General features: G+C 36.7%; 2 protein-coding genes across 4 annotated transcripts in view; one reads left to right on the top strand and one right to left on the bottom strand.

The window, feature by feature from the left end:
* The window catches only part of LOC113499605 (uncharacterized abhydrolase domain-containing protein DDB_G0269086-like), a 49978-nt gene extending 32780 nt beyond the window's left edge, over positions 1-17198 (top strand). The window contains exons 7-18 of the mRNA XM_026880121.1: positions 1933-2070; positions 3791-3940; positions 4553-4626; positions 5118-5216; positions 6036-6152; positions 6431-6599; positions 7132-7246; positions 7576-7714; positions 8308-8517; positions 10692-10862; positions 11283-11399; positions 11775-17198. Of these exons, the coding sequence (XP_026735922.1) occupies positions 1933-2070; positions 3791-3940; positions 4553-4626; positions 5118-5216; positions 6036-6152; positions 6431-6599; positions 7132-7246; positions 7576-7714; positions 8308-8517; positions 10692-10862; positions 11283-11399; positions 11775-12053 (1778 nt within the window). The 3' untranslated portion in view covers positions 12054-17198. The remainder of the gene's footprint in view (positions 1-1932; positions 2071-3790; positions 3941-4552; positions 4627-5117; positions 5217-6035; positions 6153-6430; positions 6600-7131; positions 7247-7575; positions 7715-8307; positions 8518-10691; positions 10863-11282; positions 11400-11774) is intronic.
* Positions 17199-20913: 3715 nt separating this feature from the next.
* The window catches only part of LOC113499272 (tachykinins), a 62236-nt gene continuing 55962 nt past the window's right edge, over positions 20914-27187 (bottom strand). For 2 of the 3 annotated variants that reach the window (XM_026879682.1, XM_026879683.1), the window contains exons 2-4: positions 22498-23242; positions 21697-21736; positions 20914-20971 (exon numbers count right to left, since the gene is read on the bottom strand). In XM_026879682.1, coding sequence (XP_026735483.1) covers positions 20920-20971; positions 21697-21736; positions 22498-23230 — 825 coding nt within the window. In that variant the 5' untranslated portion in view covers positions 23231-23242 and the 3' untranslated portion in view covers positions 20914-20919. The remainder of the gene's footprint in view (positions 20972-21696; positions 21737-22497; positions 23243-27187) is intronic. The other variant, XM_026879685.1, reaches the window with a different exon arrangement.

The following is a 27187-nucleotide window of genomic DNA, read 5'->3' on the forward strand; positions in this document are numbered from 1 at the left end:
GTGTGGCTGCTTCCAAGGTAAGAGTGACTAACAAGCAACAGCTTGGGCTTTCAATCTAAACCGCCTACAAAGTACGGTCAGCAACAAAACTGAATGAACAGAAACTTGATGCTTGTAGCGTTCAGAACGCTTATTTTGAACTTTTTAAAGCAGAACTAGTGCTAATGTTGAAGCGAGACAATAAAACGTGTAGCGTTCTGTCTCCCTTTCACAGTGATAAGTTCCATAGTGCAAGCACTAGTATGCCAATACCATAAATGTCTAGAATTGTAGAATGTTGTGGTATGATTTGAATCTGTTCGTCAATGTTCTTCAAGTTTTATTGCTGACTCTACATAGCACATCCCTCCTTTATATCACTTTGAGTTTTGTGCACAAATGTTTATATGTGGATTTAGACTAGCATTTTTCTTTGCTTAGTGCTAGAGTTGGTAACTTTTGAGAAGTAAGTTATTTTGATTGGCCTTTGGATAGAATTAACCTATGAAGGGCTGAAATTAATAGTTAGTGATGTATGTAATTATGTAATGAAAGCCTTAGAAACGGTTTGAAGTATATATGATGTTTACGAGTTGTCTAGTCACAATACTAGCTTTGCATAGTTTGAGACTAGATGACGTAGTGTAATATTATAATTAGTTCTGGATGTATAAGAGAGATAAGTGGGATTTGTTAAACTCAAACGAATGCTAGTTTATATCCACTTTGCTTCTTTAGGTAAAAATTAAACACTGCATGGAATTCAATAATGATAGATATAAAAATGTTAAATGTGTTTTAAAATATGTGAAATTTGCCTCAAATATCAGTTTCAATCACTAAATATTTATTTCCATTTCATCTTGCAATTTATTGACACACACACATAAACAATTACTCTTTTTCGTCATTCAACATCTTTTCGTTCATTTCATTTTAGTAAACTATTTTATTTAATATTATAATTCAAGAATTAATAATCATTCTACGGTGGATAATACCAGTATGTTCTTGCTTTCTTTCTTTTAAAACTTTTCGTGTGTTAAGTAGGCCCAGAGGTTACAAAATAAAAAAGTAAGAATAGGCTATTTGACTAAAAATTTAATTAGTCTGTCAAGTAGGTTTTAAAAAATATTGGGAACGTCTTTATTAATTTTACATCATATTAAAAATGAATTGCTGTTCCTTAGTCAGACTTAAACTCGAGAACGGCTGAACTGATTTGGCTTATTTGAAATTGAAATATTCGGTAGTAAAATATAGAAAATCTGCAAAAAAAATTTATATTTGTCTAAATTGTGTTCGTCGACTAAAAACTATATAAAAATACACAGAAATAAAACGCATCGAAGGTGGTGAAATGTTTTTTATTGAGGGTCTACTAAAATCATTGTTAGTAAAAAATCAACTGATAAGTGACGATACACGAGATTTCATATTATTGTATCATTTATTTTTTTTGTTAATGGGATAGGAGGAAAAATCCGTATTTGATTTTTTGTGGAAAATTTTCTCGGAATAATTTTATAATGTAGTCAAATATCCCGTTTTTACTTATTGTTCGTTTTTTTCGTAACACTTGCACACATAAAAACTGAAGAAAAGAAAGCAAGAACTTAGGCTCTAGACAAAAGGACCGCACTTAGACTGCAATCCAACCGCAAAATACGGTTTATGTCGAATGCAGTTCAATTGCAGTAAGCGTGCTGTACTTGAACTCGGTCTTATATCTTAAGCTACCTTAAGTACCATTGAAATTTTGTACACCATCATAAGGCAAGACATGAGTTGATACAACGTATTCTAAGACCTATGTTTGAATCTTTATCTTACCTTTTCACTTGAACTGCAATTTGCGGTTGGATCGCAGTTGATCTGTCTAGAGTTCTAGAGCTTTTTAGTCGCATAGGCAATGACAAAGCCATAGCCCCCCCTAACCCCGTCGGCCCGCAGAGCCCCGCTCGGGCGACACGACGCCGGGCTCGCGGCCGGGCAGCGCGCTGGCGGGCGCCGTGCCGCGCCGCCCCGCCTCCGCGCCGCGCAAGCCGCGCCCCGCCTCCATCGCCGGCACCGGCGTCAACACGCCCAGAGGTACACACCCCGACACGGACACACACCATTATATAGTACCGGCACGGATCTCGAGCGTTGACCTTCACCTGCGCAGAAGTGATTTTTCGAGTCCCTTTTGCGGTGTGAATTGAGTGCAGAGATTCGCCCGCAGCGCTTCGCGTCATAGCCGTCATTAGTGATTCGTTCTTTGCTGCAGTTGCATGCACCTCAAGACGGCACAAGATTTGAGTTTTATTTTGTCATGAGTGTACGATGCGCAAAGCGATCCCCACTCTTCCGCCGAGCGCTCAAGATCCGTGCCGGGCGTATACAGCGTGAAATTACAATGGTTTCATTATAGATGTCACTATTGTAACGCCACGCTATATACACAAAGTTTTAATACAATACGTAAGGTACTTGCATTCGATTTGACTTTCGTTCTTTGTTTTTGCGTTAATTATTTCTTAGAGGCCCTATTCCTTATGTGTCATGCTGAATTTAGAATTTTGGCCCTTGTTTGTTAGGGGGGGGGGGGAGGTTTTGTTAGACTGAAACTGGCTTAAACTAAACCTGCAATCTCGCGTTTAGTCGCTCGTAGCAATGCCGTTTTGCCTTTTCAATATTTTTAAATACACAAAATCTTCAATACAACTTCCTTACTGAAAAAACTCCTTAAGCACGTCACCTCAGTATCATTTTCAGCATGACACTTAAGGACGTCTTTAATTAAGTATTGTTCTTGAAGACAGTTGTTAACGACAATTTTTGCATGGAATAATTCCTATTTACCAATTATTTACATTTAATTTTGTTTTTCGTATTAATTTTTCAGTTTGTTTCGTGTGATTTTTTGGGTTATTCGATATTAATCTTTGAGTGACAATCTTAAGGTTCATTTTCGTTGTTCACGCTGTAGATCTATGTTGAGCGATGCAGTTCAATGTTTGATGTTAAGCTTTTGTAAATATTAACATTTAGTTTATAAGAATGTACTGTTATTAACCAATAACTAAAACATATTTAAATGTTGTCTTAATTTATTGTTTGATATAAATGTGTAACTAGAATAAACTATAAATCATATGGAAATTCTTTAGAAACTTTTATCTCAAAAGGGTGAGAAATAAAACGTCATTTAGTCTTGCAAACTCCCTTTTATGTTAATTATTAATGCATGTGGTTTTACCATGCTAATAACAATACATACATTTTATATACAAAACGATGTTGGTAACACCTATTGAAAGAGAAAATCACTGCACTGTTGCAATTTCAATTTGTTTGCAAGCTTTACGCAAGCAGTCACATATCATCCATCATCGTGATTCGTTCAGAAAACACTGACAATGTATTTTGGCCACTATTGGGTGATTTGCACCTTCGCCATCCGTACTTTTGTGACGGTAGACTAAAACGCACTGCGCAGTCAAATATAATGTCCAGAACTGCAATGTATGCAACAGTATTTGTTGATCTTTTAATTTGTGACTGACCCTTATAGCCGTATTTTGTTCTAGATCAAAGTTTCCCAAACTTATTTAGAAGACAAATGAAATGAACACAACCATTCTATGACCTAATTATGTAAAAACAATTAAAAACTTGCTATGAAATTAACTATTATGAACTAGGTAATTTAATTTTTCTTACCGCCACCTTGAAGCCTTTATCGTTCACTATCGCTGGCGCTACCACCGACTTTAGGAAAGAATGTTCTGGATCTATATACGTATATAACATGTAGTTGTGTGTGCAGGCGGCGGCGACACGTTGTCGCTGTCGGTGGCCACGACGCCGAGCGTGTCGCGCGACAGCACGGTGATGGCGGGCGGGGACGCGCCGCGCCGGCCGCACACCGCGCCGCGGCGGCCCCGCCCCGCCTCCATGCACGCCGGCGCCAAGCCCGGTCAGTAACCTACTGCTACGTACCTCATGTTTAATATACTAACTGTAAAAGCTGCTGCAAGTTGCCTTCGATTTTAAGGGTTCCAAACCCGAAGATTAAAAGGGTAAACTTATTCCTGAGGCTTCGTTGTGACACCTATGTGACCAAGCAATCGCCAGGATAGACGTTTGAAATTTCCAAAGATCGTGATCATTCGAACGATCCTAAAAAAACAAGGTTAATCGACATCATAAATTTGTTGGTGGGTAACAAACAAATGTGAGAGGTTTGGTTTAAAATCAATCGATTTGTTTATTATTAGCCTATTTGTCTCACGACACTGAGAAACCGAGTCGTATTTGAACAGATTTTTCAAAAAGTTCACTCAGGTAGAATAATTGACTTAGGCCCGATTTTTCAATCACCAGATAACTTTTTTTTGAGGAACAAATATGTCCGTTTGGCATATTTTCCATACAAAAGCTGTCGAAACGTCAAACATATTCGTCGAATAAAAGTTATCTGATGATTGCAAAACCGGGCCTTAATTGCGTGAATTACACTCACTCAGGCCCTACACTCAGACTCATTATTTTTTAAACATATTTCTAACAGTATATTTATTGCTCACAGTGACGCCGGTCGCGCCCGGTGAGGGCAAGCCGCCAGTACACAGAAAGCCAAAGCCATCCAAAGATCACGAAAAGGTAAAGTAATTACTAAAAACACGAATCCATGTCGTCACTATATCATCACAAACAAAATATTTGTTTCTTCGAAGCAATTTTTATATAACCGCCAGTGTAAGGGGTTTCAAAATTTCAATACTCCTCCGTAGTCTACTGAAAGGACAGGTGTAATACCTAATTTTAACTTTCCAATACTCTATGTATAATGCGAAATTCAATTAAACACATTTTGTCCATATTCTATGAATCGAAACCAGTTCGTTATAATTGAGTTCGCCACTGTCGCCAGCAGTCATAAACACATTCAAAATTTCTCATAACATTTCTTATGAAGTCCATCCATATGTGGTCGATAATCTACTCCTATATACAAATAAATCCTTCGTTTAGCCCCTCATTGTCAGTCATGGTAATACACCATCTTCTATCCAATCAATCCATTCGCTTCACTCATTCATTGGGTTTTTCATATAAAATTTGAGCTATTTGAAAAGTTCTTATGCGTGTAGGCGGCGCGTGGCAAGTCCCTGTCTGCCTCGCCGGGCCGCACTCTGTCGCCGTCGCCCGCCGCTTCCAAAGAGCCCAGTGTCGACAAGGAAATCGCTAAGGTATATACCTTGAGTGTTGCCATGTGTATTTTCCCTCTGTAACAAATCCATAACAACTGTGTTACCCTGTCACAACTAATGGAAATAACAATTGTGTTGTTGCTTCATAACAAAGACCCCTTTGTAACTGATCCTTGTAACAGATATACCTTAAGTGTTACCACGTGTTGCCAAATACCATTTCCCTCTGTAATAAATTCATAACAAATGTGTTACCCTGTCATAACGAATGCAAATAACAATTCTTGTATTACATTATCCCTTGATAACAAATACATGTAATAGCTGTGTTACCATACCCTTTATTACTTATCCTTGTAACAGATCCTCTGAATATGTTCTGTGCATGTGAATTGAATGCTGTTTTAGGCGCCTCTGCAAAGGAATGGTATTTCCTAAACAAAATATTGTCTCCCATTGCCTAGCACTACATACATACTAAAAGTCCTGTTTTTATGTTGTTAACAGCTAGCTAACACCTTTTTGTTGTCATCTCACTAACGTGATCCTAATCTTTAGAATTTGAATTAATACAGGAAGATATTTTGGTGTATATTATGTTTGAATCGTTAGAAGATTAGTGTAGAAGAATAATGTTTTGAATTGAAATTTTTTCATGAAAAATTTTGTCACGAAAAGAGCATAAAGCACCCAAAAATAGATAACATGTTCAAAAATATAACTGTAGAAAAATAACTTCCCCGTTGTTAAATGTTAACTTGCGTCTCAACCATTTTGTCACAATTTACATCCGTCAATGTCAATCTTAAACACTTTTTTATAAAAGACATTGCTAAGCAAAGGTATTGCCACCCACAGCCGGCGGCCGCGCCCGCGGCGGCGCTGGACAAGAGCCAGGTGGACGCGCTGGAGGTCACGCACAAGCTGGAGGCGCTGCAGATACAGAACGGACACGCACACCATGATAATGATAAGGTTAGTGTGCTAGTGCCATGCTAGTGCCAACATTGTTCGGTATACTAAATTGGTAGTGACTTAATGTAGGATATAGTTTTTCAAAAATGAATATTTCCTCAACAAATATTACGTTAGTTAAATGCGTATAGGGTAGGTATAGCAACTGACGTTAATTATATTTCAAAGTATTTAGCTTTCGATTTCGATTCTGTACCTTAAATTTTTTCAATTTACTTTTTCAAATATTCTGTTGGTATTTTGAGACGCATCAACTGACATTCCATTCACCTTTGTAGTCAAACGAAATCAAAGAAACAATAGAAGATAAGCAGGAAACGAAAATCGAGCAAGTCACAGAAGTAGTGAAACACGAAGAGAGAATGGTGATCGAGAAGGAGAAGAGAGAAGACAAAGAGGAGAGGAAGGAGCCCTCCGTTGAAAAGACTGAAGAAAATGAGATGACTGGTATGTGGTTTTGTAATGAGTATTGCAAACTTTAATTATAATCAATACGGTATTTGATTAAATCGTCAGTCAAATAGATTTCCAAAAAATATTGAAAACTGTGACATGGCAGCAAGTAATTCAAACACGTGACGTCAGATAGCAATTATTTATTGGTAACACATACATCAACAAGTACTTATACAAAACAGTAAGGTTTAAAGTAAAACCTAAGTTTTCGTAGTTCCTGGGGTTTGACCTCCTAGCTTCCTAATCCTATAGGCTGCGAGGCTACCGCTCAGTTTAAGCTTCAGGCAGCAGTGGTGACTGCTGTCGACGTGCACTGTGCCGTCTGGCTAGCTAATAAATAATTATATTATTTTCAAAGAGACTCATCTCATGTAAACATATATGTATGGGGTAGTGGAGTTCTTATCGCAGGTGGCGCTACTGTCCATGGCAGATTGTTTGTCGTAGTGATGTGCACAGGTTGCTCTAGATGCCTTGTTCATTTGCAGCATTTCAGTGATTATTATTTTCGTTCTGTTGTCAGCGTCGATGACGGCGCGCCGCATCACGACGGAGGAGCAGGCCAAGGCCGCGCTGGCCGAGCGCCGCCGCCGCGCGCGCGAGGAGCTCGAGCGCCAGGCCGAGCGCGAGCGGCTCAGGTACACGGGCCGAGCGCAGGGGCGCCTCAGGCACTGCAACAATTAATCACTAGAAAATGAACTTTTTTTTATAAAAAAAATAAATAAAAATCAATTGATTTATTTCAATTTCTTAAAAACTAATTACAATGAAATCTTATTTAGTAATATAGAGTACTGACTAAAATTTGCCTAAACTAGATAAAAACCTGTGTTTCAGGCAAAAAGTACTTACGTACGTCCTTACATTTCTACTTAAATTAACAGATGCGTATCCAATACTCATAACAGTGATTATGAACTTTATTCACCATCAGTTAGCATTTCTAATATACCTTCTCCCTGTGTAGGCTTCAACGCGAGGCTGAGGAAGAAGCGGAGCGGCAGCGGCTGGAGGAGGAGCGCCAGCGGAAGGAGGAGGACGAGGCGCGGGAGCTGGCCCGGCTGCAGCGCGCCATGGAGGAGGAGAAGCTCAGGAAAGCCATCGAGGTGAGCTGCTGCAGCAGTCTGAAGCATACATATAGGCAGTGGAGGCTTTTCTCAAAAATCTCCTCATCTTGTACTAGCCGTATCCACCTTTTTCCTTGAAATTGGCCAGATTGTTGGTTATACTTTACAAAAGTCCGTCCAAGATGCGAGTTTTGGCAGATGCCAAAGGCGCGATAGGCGCCGAGAGAGATTTGATGGATGCGCGAACGGTGCCAAAGATTTTTCTAAAAAATCGGGTGAATCCGCTCTTATATTGTTGGAAAATGTAGAATCTCCACGAACGAGCGTTTCTGCGGCGACTCGTATCGGGATTGCCGCTTGCGGGGCATCGGGGCTAGCGATGATGTTATGATGTTTCGCGCTCTCGGTCACTCGTCGCATCGCGTAGATAATATCGCCGCGTGGAGAAGGCTCCGTAGAGAGTGTATAGATAAACGTTGCACGACGATAACATCGCCGCGATTCTCTCGCTCGTGGGGACAGTGCCTGAGGATTTCGTCAATGATGTCGTAAAATTCTCGCAGCCGCGTTAACGAATTTTATATCGCAACTAACATAGGAGCAAAACTAATATCGTTTGTTTTTAATTTCAGGCCCAGCAGCAACTCGAGCGCGAAGAGGCCGAGCGCAAGACCCGCGAGGAAGCTGAAAGACAAGCGCGACTCCGCGAGGACGAGGAGAAGAGGAAGGCCGCCGAGGAGGCCGAGAAGCTGCGTCGGGAGGAGGCCGAGAAGGAGGAGAAGGAGCGCCTCGCCAGGAAGCAGCGGGTCGAAGCCATCATGGCCAGGACACGCCTGCGGAAGGTACGGAGACAGAGACGATGATTTTTAAAACGACTCCAGTGTTAAGGAATCCTTATGTGGCGGAGGGGATCTCAACCGCTATAATCATATGGTTAATATCAGGGACCGTCCGGATACTCATTGAAAGGGTTTTTGAAGGGGTTTTTTTAAGCGCTTCAAGAAAAAACCCTATGACATATGTTACACCTTCGAACGGATTACTGGAACCCTGTTCTGAACAGGTTACCCTTTCACTACCCTGTAACACTGTAACAGGGTAACCCACTCCAACCTAAGACAGTGTAATATGCACTCTTTATCATAGACATTAGTTTGAAAATAGTATAACCACGAGCGCACGTGACATCTTACCGCCCAGCGGCGCCATTGTTGCATTTACCGAGCAACTTGTAAACATGGAATAAAAATCATTGTAGATATGATCTTACAGTTTAATTTTGCTTGTCGCACATTTGAAACGTTGTGATATATATTTTTCGTGTCTATACTTGTAGACCAGGGTCGATAATTTTTAAAACCAAAAAAAATAATAGTAGGATGAAACCCATTAGAAAAGGAAATATTATAAAAATGAAAGGAAAATTAATTTACGGGGGCGATCTGAGGTCGAGAAGGGGGTGGGAGTGACGTTTGAAGAGTAAAAAACGGATTTTCTCGATTTCCGGCAAAACTAAAATTCGTATCGAAAAAAGTCAAATGGCAAAGTTGTAGGAAATAAAAAGATCTAAAACTTTTGTGTTTACATTTTTTTCACTCAACCTCAAAATTTATGTGAAAAATCCAAAAAACCAAGATTGTGGTTTTTTATTTTTATCTTTTACAAAAATTTATTTTGTAACGAAATTTGGTGAAAACTTACTTTTTTGTGTCCCAAATACGCTGTAATTTATTTGATTAAAAATATTTATTTTTTCACCTTATTATGAATTAATATAAAAAAACACTCTAATTTTCAATCGAAAATTCATCCGTCAAATCTTCTCAGAAAATGCAAAAACTGAAAAAAAACTTGTAATCGATTTTTTTTTTAATTATTATAAATAATTTCATCTAAAAAATTTGATCTCATTTTGTGTTCAATAGACCAATAATCGAGGAAGGTTTAAGGCTAGGTATATAAAATTACGCTGCAACTAATAGGAGCGAAGATTTAATGGAAAATGTGGCAAATACGGGGAAAAATATTAATCTTCGAGGGCATTCGTTCAAATATTCCTAACTTATATCTTCTAACCACGCGGACGAAGTCGCGGGCAACAGCTAGTTACCTATATGACGTTTCGCGCGTAGGTAGTTTGTCCGAGAGGCGCGACGCCTCGGCGATAGAAGAAAATCAGTTGTAGTCTTAGTAAAGCAATGAGGGGCCGCTAGGGTGCAAGTATGCAGCTCAAGTTTAATGGGTAATTCAGGGTAACACGAATAAAAGCCTTTCGTGAAGGTAACCACTTCAAAGGGTTAAGTTATTGAAGGGGTTAACCCCTTCACGTGGTTACCATAATGAAGGTGTTAACCATTTCGCTGGGTTTCGAGGGTGTAACTCGAACAAAAGGTAACACTGCGATATGAGTTACCCCGTGTACGGGTTACCCTGTCAAACGGCTTAACTCTAAAGTGGGGTTGTCCGGTCCCTGGTTAATATGTATAAAACATGACTTTGTGAAAACCGAAATCCGAAACAGGACAAGCATTCGTGGATCACGACGTGCCGCGGTTTCGTTCCCGTATGACAATCATTTGTGCCCTAAAGGAACGAAACCGCGACCAGAACCTCTCAGCTATGCGTGCAGTCATGTCGTGGTTAAAACAAAGTGAACAAGTGACGCAAGCTCTCAGAAGCTGCTGATTAGACGTTTGGTGTGGAACTTACTTGGTGATATGGGAATTGATCGGGAAAGTGGTGATGGTCGTCTATGAATTAGGAGAAATGTTTGTAATTTTAATGATACAGTTTTGATGTTTATGCCTTATATTGCATATTAAAGGAGGCATTGGTAAACAAGTTCGGTGAAGTCATAATTTTTCAAGTAAAAATGATATTGTAAATTTTTTGCGACAAACTTTTGAATGATATGTTATTAAATAGCATGCAAAACAAAGTCTATCAGGTTGTGGTAAATCAAATTCGATTCTGGAGTATGGTTCTTCCTATATAAACGGGCAATGCTATCCGTTAGCAGGCGGAAGAAGAGAAGAAGCAAGCGGCCCCAGCTGCCGCGGCCACAGAGCCCACGCCCACGCCCACAGCTGCGCCGGCCGAGGCTACGCCCACTCCCACGGCCATGCCCACGCCCACTCCCGCGCAAGAGGTCGCGGCCCCCACGGACAATGGGAACGCGCCCACACAGGTCCGGCTTGTGCTTAAGCTATATACACTGTTCTTGCATGATACACTACGCTATACTCTGCCTTACCTATCTTCTCCTATTACTTACTGTTATTTTCATTATTAACTCGAACATCAATATCGTTTTGTGAAAAAATGCCTCTAGTTATTCTATAAATAGATGAAACTAAAATGATGTATGAAATGAAATGTTGTGACGTTTTCCTCAATGCAACTTATAATCACATAAACTTTTACCTAATAATGCAAAATTATATGTTAAAATAAACTCAATAATAAATCCAATAATAATATTTAGGTCTACTTAACCTATTCACCTTAACAAAAAACAGAAAAACTTACATATTAAAAACCACTCCCATCACACTCCTTTGACCAATTCGACTATACCATTATATAACATATGACATACCGCCTCCAGACGCAGGAGTCCAAGCCTGTGGAGGCTGCCCCCGCGGCGGAGAGCGCGGCCCCGCCCGCCGCCACCAACAACGGCAACGTCACTGCCGACCTGCTGGGGCTGTCCCAAACACACGCCGTGAGTATAGACATGAAATACCCCAATGTCTATAGCATACAACTTCGATTGAGGATCTGTTGTATGTGTGCCAATATGATGTGATGGATAACACTTTCTCGTAGACGAAATCAACACGATCTCGGTGGAAAACCAGAAATAGCGAAAATAGAATTACATCGTTTTATAAACAAAAAAAGCTGCCACGGAGAACCAGTCTAAATTAATGTCTTGTAAGGGATGTATCAAATAGTTTTTATAGACTTTTGACATGCATGTATAAAGAACAAAACAATTTTCTTATATTCTGTAACTTTGCGTCATATTTCCATCTATTTCAGCAGTATAATTATATAAAACTTAACACTCAATGAGTCTATTCTACCTTTTCCACAGACTGAGGACAAACCTGCCGAGCAGACGACGACAATCAAACTCCCGACTAACGACAACGCACCAATCACCAACACGCCAATCGAAGCCAACAACGGGAACGTGCCCCAACCCGCCAATATTGGCCACATATCCGCCAACTTCATACAAACCGAGCGTATGTCCAACGAAAGCCAAACAAAGATGGCCGATGTGCCGAAAATCCTCGATGATGACTTCACCACGCACAACGGTCACGGGGCCACTCACAACCACCCCTTGACATTGCAAAATGCTATCTAATTACAAACACATAAGGTTGGTAATGAAACGCAGTCGGTTTTCACAGCGTATATATTGGCTGACAGTCGTGAGGTTGTGATTAAGGCACGCTATTATTGATAACTTGGAGTTAGATAGGCTTATTTATTATGACTTTTGTATGTTTGACCGCTGACGGCCCACTGCCATAATTAGGCAAGAAAAACGCTCGAAAAAAGGCCCTTAATTACAAGGAGATTAGAAATGAAACAAAACGTCCAAATATTTAACAGTCAGCGGTCGGACAAAACCACGGAAACGACAAATGAAAAAAGAGAGACTCCTGTCTCAAACAACATCAAATCGATAAAACCAGTTGGTATGTGTGTCACGGTGCTTTTAATGATTTTCACACATCACAAATATTCACTCAAAAAAATGTTATGTTATAGTTGGTGCTAGTAAGTTTTATAGATAGACTTGTTATAACAAATTGTTGAATAGACACATGAACAACAAAACAACCACATTTTACTTAGAGTCGTCGTTCTTTCTAACTTATAACGACTTGCTATAAATTCCGACATTATCTGGACTTCCAGATTAAACTCCACATTTCATAAGATTTCATCATCCCATTGGACTCGAGAAATATAATATAGTTCATCTGTAAAATGTCTTGAGTAGACGACTAATCTGAAACAAATATTTGAACAAAAAGTATTTCTAAAAATACTAGGAAATGTCTTAAAACCGTTTATATATTATCTAAGCATTTTATCCATAGACTATTAATAAGATGAAGTAACATCAAAAATAGAGGAAAGCTAGGATTTTCAACAACAAAATGACATGAAAAAAACCTCAGATCTCTTTAAAGTAAGAAAGAAGTATTGATGGAGCGATCTATGTCGCTAAGCCAATATGTATGCGTGAAAACAGGGTATGTATGTGTCTGTCACTCTGGAAACAGTGTTATAATAACATTATAAACTTATAACAGCCTGCTTGATTCGCAAGAGAAGTGTCTATGTAAAGGAACTGACCTTCTGCTCATAGTATTGTTTGAGGCGATTCTGAAAGAGGTATGTAGCGAGGGATATTATGTATAGATCCGTATGAATAGGCTAAAAAAAAAAGAAACTGCAAAAAATGGTCACTCATTTAATTTAAGACCTTTGGCAACCTCTCCGTCATTTTATGACTGACAGTGAAACCTTTTAGGTTTTAGTGTTGATTACGCAACCCTAAAAACAGACACCCCTCGCTATGTTACCTAGAAAAAGCCTGTACGACGCCATGACGGTTATTTTTGAGAAATAATGTAATTATTTTGCCTGGGATTTATAAATATGATATGAATTATATTCAAATCATGTGTACAAGTATATCTATATTCATGTATCTTATGTGTGTAAATAACCATGTAATCATTAAAGTTTTTGAAATATATACTTATAATTGTATAAAAGTAGCTTATGTATTTACTGTTTTAATCAAAATAAAGTTTAAATTATTGTATGTAAAGCCACACTGCGTCTTTTCAATGAAATAACGCATACAACTACTAAAAATGATACGTTAGCAAAATCCTAAGCAAAATTATAAATTACAAATATTTTATATCACGGAAAGGCATAAGAGTGACAGTACACGGGGAAGGCACTAAATTATTAAATATATTATAATTAATGCATTTATTGTAAATTATCGCAAGTGAGTACTTGGTTTTACTAACAAACTTATAATATGGTCAAACATTAGCATTTTCATGTACAGTTGTGACGGGAATCCAGTGATAGCGAAGCGATAAATATGAATAGCCATTAAACACATCCAGATAAATAATCGCAAATACGATATTCAATATTGTTAATTGCAATGTTTAGATGTCGTTAAATGTAAAATGTTTGCTATATAATATATTTTTGTATAGCTTTGCTTGCTCCGGAGTCTTGGGCTATAAGCTCGTATGTAATCGATAAACGACTACTGTACCACTATTCGAATTCTCTTAAATTGTGAAAGCAATGGCACTTGGCGCTGTCTCAGAGAAATTCCGCTTAAAGAGATGACAATCATATAAATAAAATACATGGTTTAACTTATTAAGCCAATGTAGGTTTAAAGTATAAGAACGATTATATTTATTCCGTATTGTAGAATACCAGAGCGCTAGCCCGTTGTTGTAAAAACTATAAAATACATATACGTTTAGTAACAAAAACTGAAACATTGGAACATGCAAAATAATGTTAGTAAGCCAATATAAACGAGTGACGGTGTTCATTATCTCTGTGTAAAATATTGTTGATATGCAAGATTCTATACAGCACAGCACAGAAGTTCTGAATTTGGGGTGTTTTATTTATCTTTTTGTGTGGTTGGTGTAAACCCTAGTGTAAAAGAGATCGCCCATAAGCCTATGTCATAACACACATGCAGACATTGTGGCTGTGATTTGAATATTTTACTAAATGCCTCACGTCACAAGGATCGAATTCCTTACAGCGGTAGACGTTTTCTAAAATAAATACAATTACTATTACTATTAGATGCTTCTAAAATTTTGATAAATCAATAATAGTTTATACAGAGATATGAACCTTAATGTCCATTATTTAAATTTAATTTTGCAATACCACACTTAGATGATATGAAAATCCGTCTCGATAGAATTGGTGTCGTGTGGTAAGCTCTAAATAAGTTTTATATTTAATTGTATCATAATTTTAATAAGTCTTAATGGATTATTAGTGTGAATAGCTTAATGAAATACTTATATAATGAGCTCAGATAACATCATTTAGTTAATGTTAAAAGGAAGGAAGGTTGATGGATTTGTGGACTTGGATAAAGATATACGCATTTAACCGAATAATAACAACATACTAATCTACTTTAGAAACATTAGCACACGCTAAAAGTCTTGCCGTCAAGCTTTAGCTGGCTTACGAACCAGGCCAGGCGGCCTAGAGTTGCAAAAGATGCAAAATACAGATCATGCTTCATAGTAAAGATCGAAAATCCCAAACTAATGTTTGTTATGACTATTACGTGAGTATCCGTATTCGAGATAAAATATAATATGTTAGGGTTAAGTTTGAAAGTAGTATACCCGATTAAAGTTTTTTTTAGTTTCTTTGCATAAACTTACATCAATTTATGATTTTGCTTATTTTGGCTTAATGTCTTAACTTTTGATGGATTGATCAATATTTAAAACAGAAATTCGAAATTTATAAAAAAAAAATAATTTCAAAAAAGAAAAAAGTAAAGTGTTTAGAGTTCAAAATGGTATGTTCAGTTTGTGTAAGCCTTTTAGTTTACCTTGTAATCACGATGAACGCACAGAATTGTTTCCAATACGGATACTCACCCCAAACTGAACGCGACGATTCAATTTGTTTTTCTAAACAGTTTTTTTAGAAAGAAAATCAAATGAACAGTATATATTTAGGTATGATGATGAGGTTATGCTTAATAAAGTTACAATAATGTAATTTAAGTTATTTATCACGTTATATATACAAATTTTTGTATTATAAGTAGATAGCATTCAATGTTATTCAGCTTCTTTTATAGGATGTTAAAGAAATCTAGTTATTTGATACCGTTTCATGAGGTTACAATGGGTTGCATTAATATAATTTACAACTGGACTAAGATTCTAACAGTCTACTAGTTTTTGTATAAATAAATTGTTCAGTCGAAAAGTTGTAGTTAGGTTTTCATACAAATACATTTTAGTTTATTATTATTGTTTTAAGATTTTAAACTTTTTAGCGTTGACATACATTTGCATGTTGAGAATGTTGTTTTTATGAAAATGTAACTAGGACTCGTCGATTTAAGGGGAATGTTTCCCAAACTGTATATTATTCCATAATTTTTCTTTCACATAATAATAATAATAGTAGTTTTTTTCCAATTTATTCTGTTGCGTGTCGAATGCGTTGTTTTTGTGTGATGTTATGTAAAAGTTAGTTATATGAATTGTTGAAGTAAGAATGGGGTGAAGTGCAAGCGCGTACGTTGTGGAACAAATCACCTACAGCGTGCGTGGTCAGTGCATTCGACACCCAATAGACTGACATCCACAACAAATGTCAGTACCGATGACGTTCGTCCCCACGTCACACTGACATCTGTTGTCAATGTCAATTAACAAATTTATAATAACGATTTTTGCTTGTAGGTAACATTTGTACGATTTGTGTTTTATGCTTATCCATCCACTTTTAATCGTTCAAATTAAAATGAAGAATCACGTAGTGTCTCACGGCCTTAATTATTATAAAACAAATATATGCGAACCATGTTTAAGTAAATTTCTTGTTTAGTAAATGAATATGGTTGATAGCACGAGTGAAATACAAGCGTACGTTTGTGTCAACATCGAGTCGATGTCAACCATTTTGTTTACTGCACAGGATATTTATTCTGGCCAGAATCATACCTAGGTTGACGTTATGATAGATTTTTTTTACTAATAATTTTCAGATAAGTGACAGCTGAATATCAAATATACGCTTGACAGTTGTAAGTTACTTGGTTCCCGTAAGTTATTCATCTTGTATCGCTTACTCGGTTTATCAGAACGTCTTCCTTCGTACGGTCGTTAGTAAATGTAATATTTTAATACAATGATCAGTGTGACAGGTCGCCCCCGTGTTACGTCGACCGTCATGTTCCATAGTCTGACTGTTAAGTTATTAAGTTTAAATGTGCTGACGAGCGTCCTATGTTGCGTATAACGAACAATAAACCCAGCAGATTACGCGACAATAATACCAAAATAAAACTAGTCTAAAATGTTATGTAATTATTGAGAAAGCGTGCTAATTAAAAATATTTTTTTCCATTATTCAAATATGTACTAAATTAATTTTCGGTTAGGAACGGTACTTTTGTATGTTTAGCGTTAATGAAATATGGCGGCCTGTCACATTGCGCCCGCGCATGTTTGTGTGTAAGCGCGTCTGTGTGTGTGTATGTGGGTGTGTGTGAGGCAACGCAGTCCATACATCGGTACGGTTAGTAGTTGAGAAATAATAATGTAATTGATATCATACATAGATGGACATGGCTTCGATGCGTTATATAACTACTGTATTACGTTTATAAACATCATGGATTTATTAAATGAAACAATTTTAATACGAAAAATAAATACAAAGAAGTTACTTTGTGTGTTTTTTTGCTATTGTGCATTATCTATCCCTTAATACCATGCCTCATTTGGGAGTTATATACATACAACGCATAGCATACTCATTTTGCTTCCACTCCCACGCTCGCTGTATTGTTTGAGTATATTCCCTACGCGCACCCCATTATTAGGACTGGATGATAGTTGAATTGTAAATTATTATGGAATTGAAAATCCGCTAATAAAGAGTGGAATTACTAAGACGAATTTAGTGATCGTTGTAAAAATAGCGCAAATACAAGGATTTCTGGGTTGTACGAAATAATTAGATAGTGAGTACTCATTGGACAGCGCATTTTGTTGAGCCGCTTGTTATTACCCAGCGCACTTTCCTCATTTCATTCTTACCTTATCTCTTCATCCATTGATTATCATTACACGTTTTACTTATTAAATAATTTATGAATTTACTTACTTTTTAATTAACGCTTTTCAGAATAATAATGAGGCGTGGTTCATATTTTACAACCCCTCCTCCCCACCTTAAAATCTGTAGTTACAGGCAAAGGAACCGAAACGGTAAACTATAACAACAAACCTTTTGTTATAAGTCGTTCTTGATACTTGTATTACAATATGAACCTCAAAACTTAGTTCAAAGTAAATTTGATGTAAAGTGATACAGAGATATTAATTTACTTTATAATGTGCAATTTTAATCATTAAATATTCTTACTTCGAAGTCTTAAATAACTATCTATAACGTAGTAATAGTTAAAGACTTTAAGCTAAATTCTAAATGTTATATGTCATAGAAAATCAATCGAGCAAGAAACACAGTATCTTCGTATTACATCAATGCCTATAAAATTTATCATCATTCTAGCCTTCTTCTATCATGGGGTCTGCTTGCAGTCAAACCAGATGCAGGTAAATACCAGCATAGCAGCATAGGAATGAATGCCTATCTAGCTTCCTCAACACAGTTACAACTTGACGGGATTTTCTGACAACCAGGCTATGTCTATGTCCAGGCAGACTATGTCCCATAGTCAGCTTGGTTGTCAGAAAATCCCGTGACGTCTGTCAATATCTGATATGTTAATAATAGCCGGAACCACAATTTACCGTGTCTTCTGAATTACGGAAAAACTTGTTATGACATGGATCACCAACGGTCACCTATCCATAGACCGACCGTATCAAGTATAGCTTAACCTTTGATCGGGCAACTTGTGCAGTTGTAGCTTAGCCACGAACTCCTCACAATAAACTAAAACCTAAAATATGAGTTAAATTGAGTAAAGGTTGAGTATGTCACACGTCACACTCAATACGATGTCACGTTGTCAAGTGATATCAAGTGCACTACGAATTGTAAAGTGACGTATTTTATTGTGCACATATTTCTGAATGCCGTATAGTTGTAGTCTAATGGGAGAACAGGGTTCTCCCATTAGACATATTAGACGCCATTAGATATATAATAGCCTGGTTGTTACGAATACTTTGTAGAATAAATCTTTTAATATTTACCATATTTACTAAGAAATTCTAATTTGTTTAAGGTTCACTGCGGGTTACTAAGGGTTACCTCTAAGAGATGTCAACTCAAAGCTGGAATTAAATGAATCCTCATTTGTAAAAGAAAAAAAAAGCATAAATACCAACTTGGTGAATATCACAAAAATGCTGAATCGTAGTTCTAAGTTCCTATATTGCTTAACGGTGCCTGCCACTAGAAAATTCGCCCTCCGAAAAATGTCACGTCACTGCGTCCCGTCGAGATTCTGACGTATGGATTATCTGCCACGACTGTCCGTGTGACGATTGCAACATTTGCAACTGAACTGATAGGTAGGTCACACGTTACTTTTTACGTTTGATTTTATTTAACAGTTACAGTTCAATGCTTCGGAAACATTTCAGAAACAAATGAAGGATTTAGCTGACGCAGAAATCGTGTAGGCATAATCCCGAAACTGGCCGGTGGAAGCCCGCGGTCGGTGTATGAAGGATTGCAACGCATTGCCATACACCGACACAAAAACGCGGATGACGTAGCACGGCGGTTCAGGTTTAGTCAGTAAAAGTCTGACACTACCCATTTCCTCCCCCGAGGGAGTGGGTGTCCATGAGGATTCCGCCGCCTAAACAAAAAAAAAAAGGCATAATCCCGAAGCTGGTTTGTATCTGTTCTATTCCGACTCAATTTTTCTTTTCTTAATAATGGTACTATCGACCCCAATCAAAATTGATCGAGTGCTATCAGCATTGGTAGTTGTCGTGCTTGAGCCTCAGTAAGGAGTTGAATCCATGTGTAACGGGGGTTTTACAAACATTCAAGTCATACTCATATAAAGATTGTCGTAAGCGAGGATCGAACCCGCGACACCTCGCGACCAGACGTGGAATGTTATTAGTCGCTCTTCTCTTCATATAGGTTCTTACCTACATGTAAAAATACTTACTTTAATACTAACTGCCCATTTAGAACCTTAGATAATGTATTCAGCTTGAAAGAAAATAGTAAATAATCTTGACACATTATAAAACAATGATTAGGTACATATCAGGATGATTGGTGTACTCGTAGATAGGTCTGGAGAACTTAGTCATACTAAAACGTAGACCAATTCTCTTAATAATAACGTTTTCAATATTTAAGGGGCAGCGTTAAGTGCCATGACCCTTCTCATTAATTTATCTCATTTTCCACTTTGAATTAGTCTAGTTTAAAGGAATTACAACTAAAATGAATCGACATTAAAATTGACAACTGCGTATATTTATTTCACTATTGTTATTATAAAGGTACATTTTGCCAGCCCTCACAAAATGTTCAATAATTAATATTATATATATAAAGATATTTTACGAAAAGTAATCTAAATTCACTTAACCCAGGATAAAAATCTGAAAACTGAAAAGAAAAACTGAACAAATAAGAAACTGGTTTCCTTCTTGCATTTGGAGTGCATTTTTAATAATGGTAACATTTAATTTTACTAGATTTTTCAAGATGTTATGCGATAGTTAAATAGAAACCAGCCCTTTTACAATAAATATAAATTATTACATAAAATAGGAAATAATTTTTGTGGTTACAAGAAATAAATGAAATACTACTTAAAATTAATTTATAAACTTTATAGTGATACAAATTACAATTATGAATACAATCTACATTTATTTTTTTATAATTGAAAATACTCCTAATGGAACTATCTACTATTTATTTAATCTTTATATTTTTTTATAATTTATAACAATATTTAGGAGTTCATTTGACATCGACAGATTATAATATAAGAAGATCATTATTTAGCCATTTATTTAGTTTTAACAAAATGTTTGAGAAACACGTCGATTTCTTTATAGCCATAAATAGTATCAAAAACATATTTCAACCTTTTAAGATTAAAATTGATTATAAAAAGAATACGCTAACATAAAAAGTAAAAAAATCAGAAATGAGGTAATGTAAAAAATAAACGAAAATGACGTAATAAATTCAAAAACAAATAAAATAATAATAAAGAAACAGCTGAAATAGGTTTGAAATATACAAGTATTAAATACTTTAGTACATAAACATTTTACTGACTAGAACATCTTAATTAGCCGTGAAAATAACGCTAAAATAAGCCTCGTAGTTTTATTTATTGGCAAGAAATCTTATTTTAGGATATGTCGCAAGGGTAAGTCTTTCTCAAGAAATAGTTAGCATTTTATAATATAATAGTTTTGTTATAATCAATAGTTTTTGAAGACACTTAGTTTGGGGAGTCCATTTCGGGGGTGGTTTCTGAAACAAAAGAAGATTAATTAGAATATACCTACAAATAGTCAGAGGCCCAACTATAACCTTCAAAAATAATTCAAAACAATTGAGGAAAAGGGATGCCGTTCTATGCCATGTAGTGCGTCATCCCGCTTCTACAAATGCAATAGAATAGCTTTAAGAAGTGTATTAAGCCTTATTATATTCCCGAATGCTGAATGCAGGACTAAACTACCAGATGCTTTGACAAACTTTGAAAAGAACCCGAAGATGCGTGTAGATAGCCCTTGAAAACCCAGTAAAGAAGCTTGTTGAGAGAACCTTTATAACATATTATAATAATAAAACGACGGATTCTTTTCCCAGCGCATTGTGTCCTTCAGCTGGTCCTTCAAAAGGTCTCCCCAATATTTTCCTCGACTCTCTATCATGGGAACCAGACCACGTGGAATCATCGCTTCCTAGGCTAACCACGGTGATTTCGGTCAACCGCTGGCTCCCATGGTATGGTGACCTTTGCAGAGCGGTCACTGTCCATGTAGTAGAGTAAAATACCAGATATTTGTTACCGATTTGTGAAAATATTATGATTGGAGAACTAGGAGTACCTACTAGTATGGCAATTAGTTAGGCTTGTACCAACTATCTTTCTAAATCAAAATAATTAGCCGTCAGATCCCAGTTAGAGTAAAGCCTTTAAAAGACCCAAAGCATGGAAGAAAAGAACCCCAGCACAAATGTTTCGGTACCTGTTCCAACGATATTCGTTCGTGATAGATGATATGATCTCTGAAAATTAACAAATTAGGTATATTGATGTACAAAGCATTTTTTCCCATTTTATTTGGATTGTCTAGATTTGAACCTTGGATCATTTATTCTATAGATCCTTGTGGGTTTCAAAAAATTGAAAGTTTTAAACTAATAAAAAACTGGGAGGCATAATTGCAGTATTCTAAAAACGTGTTGGCGATGTGATATAGGTGGGAATCTAACCCACTGCAAGGCGCTTTATGGAGGGCCTTTTTACCCCTCAGTTACCAGAGTAAGGAAAGGGCCAATCATTTTCTTTTACTTAATGGTTTCAGCTACTATACTTAAATGTTTAAAATTTAAATAGCTTGTCATTCATTTTCCTCCTAATTTTCATACACCATACACCTACGCAAAACGGAAAAGGTCCAACGAGGTCAAAACTTTTAATCCAAATGTGTTTTATCGATATTCTATAAAAAAAAATGTTTTTGTAACAAAAAAAAACAATTTTCCTTCTTTCTAGTAAAATGGGGTAAAATGTTCAAAGTTCTTTTAAAGAAAAGAAAATTGACTTCAAATTGATATTTCAGGTGGCTAAAAATAATTATTTATAAAAGAGTTTAATTTAGAACTGGGTTCATAAAGTGTACCTACTATATTTTCATTAACAAGGCGACATTATTTCGCCTACATAAATAACCACTGAGTTTTTTTAAGTATCGATTCCATGATACAATGCCCTTATGCGTGACCTTGGCCGTTTTATGATGCGTACGAAGCATTTGCCTACTCACCGTCAGCCCACTTCTTGCCTCGCATTCCGAAGAATCCCATCTGAGCCTTTCTCTTGGGCAGGGGTCCATTCTGATCGAGCAAAAACTTAATTTCATGCGGGCCACTATTCTTCAGATCCTTTTTGCCCCTCACGCCAATAAATTTCCCGCGGAACGTCAGATCGTAGGGTCGCTTGTTGTTCATGGACTTCTTGCCGCGTACGCCAAAGAACTGATGGATGTTCGCAGCGCGTTTCTCCACTTCGTTGGTCAGAGGTTCGATGTCAGACTCCATGGTTTCGGGGATCAGCTTGGCCGCAGGGCGCTCTATCTTCGACAGATACTGTAGGAGTAGTTCGTTGAGCAGGGGGAAGTCGGGGTCGTTTCGGTTCTCGCTTGAGGAGTAGTCGATTTGCCCGATCAGGGATCCGTCCCTCTTCGGCGCCAGCTCATTGCTGTCGAACTCTGGGAAGAGGACTTCCTTCTTGCCTCTCATTCCCATGAAACCCATCGGCGCTCGTTTGTAATACTCCTCAGGGGCTTCTAGGATGTCCTGAAGGCTCTTTTTCCCTTTGACCCCAACAAAGAACTGCGGCTTCCTTTTGTAAAACTGTTCGATTCCTTCGTCGTCGAAGTACTTCTTGCCCCGCATGCCGAGAAACCCCTGCGGCACGCGCTTGGACATCTCCTGTGCGGCGGCGAGGGACACCAGGTGGATGGTTATGAACACGAGGCAGGCTCTATTGGCTCCCATTTTTTTAAAGATCTGTAACAAAAACAGCTCCATAAGAAATTGTAAAGGCGTAGGTATTTGGAATGAAGATTTATTTTCTTAAGATTAATAAATAACAATACAGTCGAGTATATTTAAACATATAAGACTTCATCAAATATAAATACGGCTCATGTATCGCATTAACGGAAAATCTATGGTAATGATTGTCAGTAAATCCTGTGGAATATGCAAATATCACTGCATCTATTTGACGAGAATCTGAAATTGTTGATTTTTAAATATTCAGTATTTTAAATGAAATTATTCGGTGATCTTTGATATTTACATCAGCTTATTACAAGAGCGTTTTTTTTTACTATTAATATTTGGGTCAAGTCTATTATATAGTTGTACATGAAACAAAGGTCGGTCAGTGTCAGTGTTGTGTTAACACAGCACTCGAGAACGGCACCCGAGGGAGGCGCGCTTGTGTGCACTACGCCTAACAACGGTCACAACTTGTACAATATTTATGTAACAACCTGCTTTAGTTTATGTGGTAGGCCCTGAGCGGTTAAGACTCAGTAATTATGCTTTAAGCCTAAAAATATATCATATTTTTACAATTACTGACTTTGTACCAGTTTGGGAATCATCAGGCGCCACTGATAGACGAGTGGTTCAAATCCACTAAACATCATGCTCAATGGGCATTTCTGTAATCCACAAATGCTTGTCCTGAGTCTGGGTATTTTTGTGCATGTGACTTGAATGTATCTGAAACTCCCCGCAACACAAGGATTAAATTCCTTAATGGGAAAATTGTCGTATTAAACCGACTTATTTTTATTGAACATGTTAAAACACATACATCATCTTCGATACAAAAAAAAACTATCAATCTGCTCCGCAGACAGACCCGAAAACTTTTAACGCTTCTCCTTTTGTGTCGGTGGTTAAAAAGGGGGATTTACACTATATGATTACTTAAATAAATACCTAAACGACACAGTACCTTATAAAGCATTACTTTCATTAAAAAAAAAACTATGGCATAATAAACCGGTTAGCCGACTATGTAACCTGAATACGCATTACAATAACAGTTTATTAGACAATAATATCTAAGTTACGACTTCGTTTGGGCTACAAAGGGACAACGCGTCGACACTTATATATCTATATTGTTATATAATGCTTATTTATGCTTTTAATAATGTTTTTGTTTTCATAACACGTAATGAAGAGATGTTTGATTTGTCTTTTGTTTTGTATTTTCCTTGGGCTTGTTTTTATTGCTTTTAATGTGGACTTTTGCTATAGAATACTTATTTTTCACAATAATTGTGATTTTGTGATATTTTAAATGAAAGTTTTGCTTTAAATTTCGTGGATACAGTGATGGTTATTGAATAGTACGCGAATAGGGTCAATGACTAGGTATTAAAAGTTAAAAAAAATTTAGGCTGTCTGGTTGATAATTAAGTATATAATTTAATACACATATATTTGCCTTTATTTCTAGAATAAAAATTAACAAAAATAAACTTCTTTAAAGTTCAAGAGAGGGGGCTTGTGACGTGACGTAAAAAATGTACATAAGTGTGACGTCACAGGTACGTTATATTCACAGTAATTTAATCAATTTATATTTGCGGGTTAAAGGAAAAAATACGTTTGCATTATAATGCTTTAACCCACATGACGGATATTGAAAAAAAATGTCATCAACCCATTGTACGGCATCGCATCTTAACGACGTTATACAAAAAATATCAAATCAAAAACCTTCTCTAAAGTTGTTGTGATAAGTTATAATCCACGTGCTTCATAATCAACTCTATATCCTACTAATATTTTAAATGTGAAAGTTTGTATGTATTGTATAGATGTATGGATGTTTGTTCCTCTTTCACGCAAAAACCACCGAACGGATTTAGACGAAACTTGGTACACTGATCGTTTATAACCACGGTTAACACATAGGATAGTTTTTATACAGATTTTTGATCTAAAATGTTCCAGTGGGATCATTTTCGATTTGTAGCGTTCGACAGCTAATTATAAATATAAAAACCAAATGAACGTGAGGGATTAACCCTGAATCGCCTACTATTTTAAGCAGAGGATATAAATATAGCAAAAAGGTCGTCTTCAGTCAACGACAAACGTTAAAAATGGTAATTACACAACGAAAACAACTGCCTTCTACCTGACTGGTTAGAAAGAGACAAATATAGGTGTGACCATATGAAGGAAGAAGATGGAAGATGCGCTAATGAGCACCTCTATTTGATGTTGACGTTACTGAAAAGGTTTTAAAGATGTGAAGCTTGTCTTGTTAATATTTTATGTGTTTTTGACCTGATTAGTGCAATTTTATACTTGTTGGACTTGATATTTTCATATTTATTTTATTGTGACATACAAGTGATATAGTTATTTTATAATTAAAATAACATTTCAATGTATGGTCATCAAGTTTTGACGTTTCTTTGACTTCTTTGTCTAATTACAAATGCCTGCGTATCTGTCCTTTACATATCGTAAAACTCATTTGTGGGGATGCTGTTGAAAAAGGTTAGGTTAAAAAATCATTTTGTTTTTCTTTGTCATATCATTTTGTTTCTAGATCATCTATAAAGATTTCAATCGCCTAGCTATGTCGATTCATAAGGTACACCCTGGTAACAGACAGACAGACATGCTTTCAAACTTTTGAGTACAGAACCTTATAAACTCACACCAAATCACATCAGAACAAATCCCTAACAACCAATATCAACTTTAATTAATATAGACAGCTCCCAGTATACAATTATGACAAAAACTCAGCCGCCATTTTCCCGAAACGCCGTGCGACCGCAAATTTGTTTATCGACAAAATCTCACCTCCATTAGAGAGGTGCGGGTTCGATATATTGCATTGTGCTACGCGTCCCGTAAAACTATGGGTAGTGACGTAACCACAGGGTCGGACTCGGGGCTAGCGTAAACGAAATTCTTGTTTTATTTGGCTTGGCTGTATCTTATGAACGTAATAGTAAGATAGTATATTTTTTTACCGACGATGTATTTCTGAAGGTTTATTAGAACAAGTAATAGAATCCAAAAGTTTAGATTTAACAACGGTTGTGTATAGTCATTCATTTCATGGGTATTGATTAAGCCCATTTGTGCGGAACCATCACCGATGCGAGAGAAACTCGGACTCGGACTGAGGGTAAACTTCGATTGCTCAATTTACTATTTTTGCTCAGAGCTGGGTTGAAAAGTTAAAAATTAAATTAAATATTGCCATTTTATTCGGTGATAGATTATTTTTTATTTATTAGATAGACCCAAATTTCTCATTACATCCCCCAAATAACAGGATATGTTGTACGTTGTTATATGTAGACATGTTTATGCATTTTGACAAGAGACAGAACCATTAAACGTTATTTATAATAAACTAAATATAAACACACACCTAACTCCGTACCTGTTCTAAACCCAGTTTGGAAACATCCCCTTTCTAGTGCATTAAATTGACAGTTTGGTAGTTAGGGATGCGTGGAAGTGAAATAATGAACCAGTGTACTTGATATATAGATACGTGGGTAAATGACTAGTTACGATACGTATTTATCAAGTAAATATATGTAGTGAAAATTAACAGGTTTTATGATGAGGACGAAAAAAGATAAATGGGCTAAGGATGTAATCGAATGGTGCTGAAAGAATTATAAAAAAGGGAGACCACTTCGTTGGAGGGAGGACGCCATTTTAAAAATAGCAATTAATGTGTGGCGAAAAGAAATTCTGAAAGAAAGCCTATGTTGGAAAAATTCTCTAGTACTCATGAAAGTTGAATGTGTATTTGTAAGATTGACAAATAAAAACATTTATTATTATGCCTGTTTAAGCTTAACATTTAAATGAGTAATGAGACTGAGACTATGTTATGCCTTTACAGATGAACCGATTTTTATTAAATTTGTAATTGGAATAGAT

This window comes from Trichoplusia ni, chromosome 12 (genome assembly GCF_003590095.1).
Source record: "Trichoplusia ni isolate ovarian cell line Hi5 chromosome 12, tn1, whole genome shotgun sequence".
Classification (NCBI taxonomy): domain Eukaryota; kingdom Metazoa; phylum Arthropoda; class Insecta; order Lepidoptera; family Noctuidae; genus Trichoplusia; species Trichoplusia ni.